Source organism: Watersipora subatra, chromosome 2 (assembly GCF_963576615.1).
Source record: "Watersipora subatra chromosome 2, tzWatSuba1.1, whole genome shotgun sequence".
NCBI lineage: Eukaryota > Metazoa > Bryozoa > Gymnolaemata > Cheilostomatida > Watersiporidae > Watersipora > Watersipora subatra.
In genome coordinates this window covers 58,756,099-58,760,465 of record NC_088709.1, presented here as the reverse complement: position 1 = coordinate 58,760,465, position 4,367 = coordinate 58,756,099, and the positions used below count along the sequence as shown (strand labels likewise).

The following is a 4,367-nucleotide window of genomic DNA, read 5'->3' as shown; positions in this document are numbered from 1 at the left end:
TTTCTTTGAAGAATTGACAAGACAAGATCTTGCTGCTATAGCGGTTCGAGAACGCCCGAATACAGCTTGGAAATTGAATGTAATTACCAATATTTCATTCTATTTCTATAAATTGATTGGAATGGGGCAAATAGGAATGGCTTCAGATCTTCCGACTCACATTCTTAACAATCGACATGTAATCACTATGCATAACATTCCTCATAGCAGCACTCCTTACACAGACAATCTCTGTTTCTTCAGATGTTTAGCATTGAAGGTAATGTGTAAGTGTTCAAACCGATGTAGTTGCACCAGACAAAGACCAAAACAGCAACTTGTGAAGGTGCTATTTCAAAAGTACTCGAATCACATTTCTTCTTCCTCATCCAACAAAGTTCTGATGAATAATTTTCCTGGAATTGAGTTAGGAGACTTAATTTCTCTTGAGAAATGTTTTGACCTCCGTATAACCGTATTTTCTCTGAATGCTGATGAAACCTCAACAGTCATCTGGACATCGTCCCAAAAAGAGGGAAAGGAACTCTTCCTCGATTTGCAGAACTCTCATTTCAGTTTCATCAAGGATGTTAATGCTTATACTAAAGGGTTTAGTTGTCCTTCCTGTGAAGTGAGCTTTACAAAAAGAGGAAATTTCAATAGACATAAATGTAGTCAAGAAGTAGTAACAAACTTCATCTTCGAAGGAGGAAAGTTTAAGGCAACACCTACAATTTTCGAACAACTGAAACGAGAGATAGGAATATCCGTGGCTGAGGAAGATACTTATTATCCCTTTTTAATCACCTATGATATCGAGTGTTATCTTCCAAAATCCGACCTTCCACCAAATTCCAATTCGGTTACATTCACATCGAGACACGAATTGATGAGTATATCAGTTTGTTCAAATGTACCCGGATTTAAGGATCCAAAGTGTTTTGTAAGTGAGGGAGATACTGATTCTTGTATATCTTCTTTTGTTCAGTATATTTCCCAAATTGCTGATGAAGCCCGGGATATCCTTGAAAAAAAACTTTACTACATTAGACAGTTGATGAAGACAAAAGCTGAAAAGCAAGGAAAAGTTGAAGAAAGATTTAAATCCTGCAAATTTTCAAATCCTCGAGTATACCATTCAAGAGAGGAATTTTGTCATTTATTTAATCGTTTCGACAAATTCATCTCATGAATTCCGATTCTAGGATTTAATTCACAAAACTACGACCTGAATGTGATGAAAGGACCTCTACTTCGATGTCTTCAAGACACAGAAGACGAAGATTTTGATTTTGTAGTGAAAAGAACAAACAAGATGAGCTGTATTCAATCAAGAAGATTCAAATTCTTGGATATTTCCAACTTCATTGCTCCAGGATTTTCCTATGCAAAGTATCTCAAAGCTTTCAAATGCTCTCAACAAAAAGGATTCTATCCTTATGAATATATGGATGATCTTGAGAAGTTGAAACAACCGTTTCTACCAGCTAAAGAATGCTTTTACAGTTCTTTGAGAGGTGAACATATTTCGGATGCTGATTATGAAATCTGTTTAAACATTTGGAAACAAGAGAAGATGAAAACGTTAAAAGATTTTCTAGTATGGTACAACAATCTCGATGTAGTACCATTTGTTGAAGCTGTAGAAAAACAAAAAGAAGTTTACAGAACCATGGGAATCGATATGTTGAAAGATGCCATTTCACTTCCTGGATTGGCAGTAAAATGGATGTTGAAACTTTCAGATTCGCCTCCTCATCCTATGAGTTCTCATCATCAGACAATCTCATCACATCATTTCAAAGCTTGTCAACCTGTCTGTCTGATCAAGGAAAGTGATAAAGATATTTACTTTACTATCAAGGACAATATCGTAGGTGGACCTAGCATTGTTTTTCACAGACTTCATGAGTCGAAGAAAACACTGATTCGAGAAAGAATGTTTGGAAAGGAATCCAAACTTTGTGAACTTATTCTAGGAGTTGATGCAAATGCATTATATTTGTGGAGTATGATGCAAGAAATGCCTACTGGAAACCCTAGAATAAGACGATTCGAAAATGGATTTGCATACACTCGTTCTCGAAAAAATAGCATGGCTGCTCATGGATGGTTACAATTTTTGACTTGGAAGGACAATATTCAAATCTTACATGAAAACAACGATAAAGAATTTAGAATTGGACAACATAATCTTCCTGTTGATGGATATTGTGAAGAATCGAATACAGTGTTTCAATTTCATGGATGTTTCTGGCATGGACATAACTGTAACAAGACCAAAGGAATAAGTATACATCCATATAAGAATCGACCCATGAGTGAAGTTCTGGAGGAAACGATAAAGAAGGAAGAATATGTTAAAGAACTTGGATATCGTTTAGTAAGAATCTGGGAGTGTGAATGGAACAAGATGATTGAGGATAACACCGAGATTAAGAACTTTATTAGTATCTTCAACGAAGAGTTTTATCCTTCCAATTCCTTTGCCACCGAGGATGAGATTATTCAGCAGATTATAAAAGGGGAGATATATGGATTCATTGAATGCGATATATCTGTTCCTGAAAACTTATACGAAAAGTTTTCAGAAATGAGCCCGTTTTCAAGAATACATCTTTGAATAGAAATCATCTTAGTGAAAGTATGAAAGAATTTGCTGAAAAGGAAGGAATGCTACCTCAAGAACAACGAACTTTGGTGGGGAGTGTTTGGAGAAAAAATTTTACTACTCACCACTTTAGCAAAATGGTATCTTAATCATGGATTGATTATAACCAAAATATATCAAGTCATAGAATACACCCCTAGAAGAGTTTTCCAGTCATTTGGAGAATCTGTCTCAAATGCTAGAAGAGCTGGTGACAAAGATCCTGACCAAGAGTTGATAGCAACAACCAATAAACTCATTGGAAATTCATCGTACGGGAAAACAATCACTGAGAAATTAAAACATCGAAGTGTCAAGTATATTCAAGGAGATTATGAAGCATCCTTGAGAATACGATCACACAGATTTGAATCTTTGGAGGAAATCGTTGATAGCTTCTATGAGTTGACTCAACACAAGCCTTCGGTTAGTAGTATATATTTATTATCTTATTGATATAATTGAATCATAATGAAAAATTTACTTGAGCTAATATATGTAAAGGAATCTAATAGGACTGTATATATTTATTCAGATGAAAATGGATATACCTGTACATATCGGATTCTCCATATTACAACTGGCTAAACTTCGGATGTTGGAGTTCTACTATGACTTCATGGATAGGTAAGTAATCTCATTTGTATCTTTTAGAAAAAATATGTATAATGGTAAACATTTGAATGATAATTTTTGAAATGGGAGTATTATAATACTAAGATAACAAGAATTAAGGATTGAATTTTTTTTATTTTAGATACTTCGACAGAAAGGACTTCCAGTATGTGGCGATGGATACAGATAGTGCCTACATGGCTCTTTCAGCACCTATGGATAATATCGTTAGAAAAGAGATCGCTGATATATACTACAAAGAATATGGAAAATGGTTTCCTAGGATGTATTGCGATCGACACGCGGATGATTTCCAACTCTGTAAATCTGTTCCTACAAAGTTGTGGGAATTACAAAATTGTTGCAAAGAAGTATATCAATATGATATAAGGACTCCTGGTTTATTCAAAGTAGAATTTTCAGGACATGGAATAGTAGCCTTAAATTCTAAGACTTACTTTTGCTGGAATGATGAAACTCATTCTACAAAGCATAGCAGTAAAGGATTAAGTAAAACTACGAATAGTTTTACAAAAGACACTTTTTTAAAAGTATTACATTCAAGATCTCCTAAGGAAGGGGTAAACAAAGGTTTTGTAAAAAAAGACAATAGAGTGTTCTCATACACTCAACTTAGAACTGGATTAACATATTTTTATTCAAAAAGAAGAGTATGTAACGATGGAGTGAGCACAGAATATATTTTAGCATAATTTTTAGAAGTGAATTTGTTGTTAAGTATATATGATAGTAGAGTTTTGCTCCTCGATGTATTATTACTATAAAATTTTATTTTCTTCATTGGCTCTTCTTTTCGTATATACAATATCAATAATATATAACTAAGCTCATATAAATTCAATATACTATCCAATGTAAAATCATTTCGAATGTAGACTTTCTCATAGTAACATGACTCAAAACATTCTGATTAAAGATTTTGTTCCATTCGAGGTTGCAGAAATAATCCCAGATAACATCTTGGTTCATCTTGACAAAAATGAACAAATTCGTACACATCTTACCGAGGAATGTTTATACTACATTCTAGGAACAGCTGCTTTTAGAAAAGTTGTGTCATTGAAAAGATTAAAGTCCAACTGTGTCTGCAGTGCGTTGGAAT

The 4,367-nt window shown here is 34.1% G+C and overlaps 1 protein-coding gene across 1 annotated transcript; it reads left to right on the top strand.

Annotated features, from left to right (window-relative positions):
* Positions 1–2,962: 2,962 nt before the first annotated feature.
* On the top strand, positions 2,963–3,966 carry LOC137388773 (uncharacterized). Its single transcript, XM_068075223.1, has 3 exons — positions 2,963–3,055; positions 3,165–3,256; positions 3,387–3,966. The coding sequence occupies exons 2-3, from the start codon at positions 3,165–3,167 to the stop codon at positions 3,955–3,957; spliced, it is 663 nt and encodes a 220-aa protein (XP_067931324.1). The 5' UTR covers positions 2,963–3,055; the 3' UTR covers positions 3,958–3,966.
* Positions 3,967–4,367: the final 401 nt, after the last annotated feature.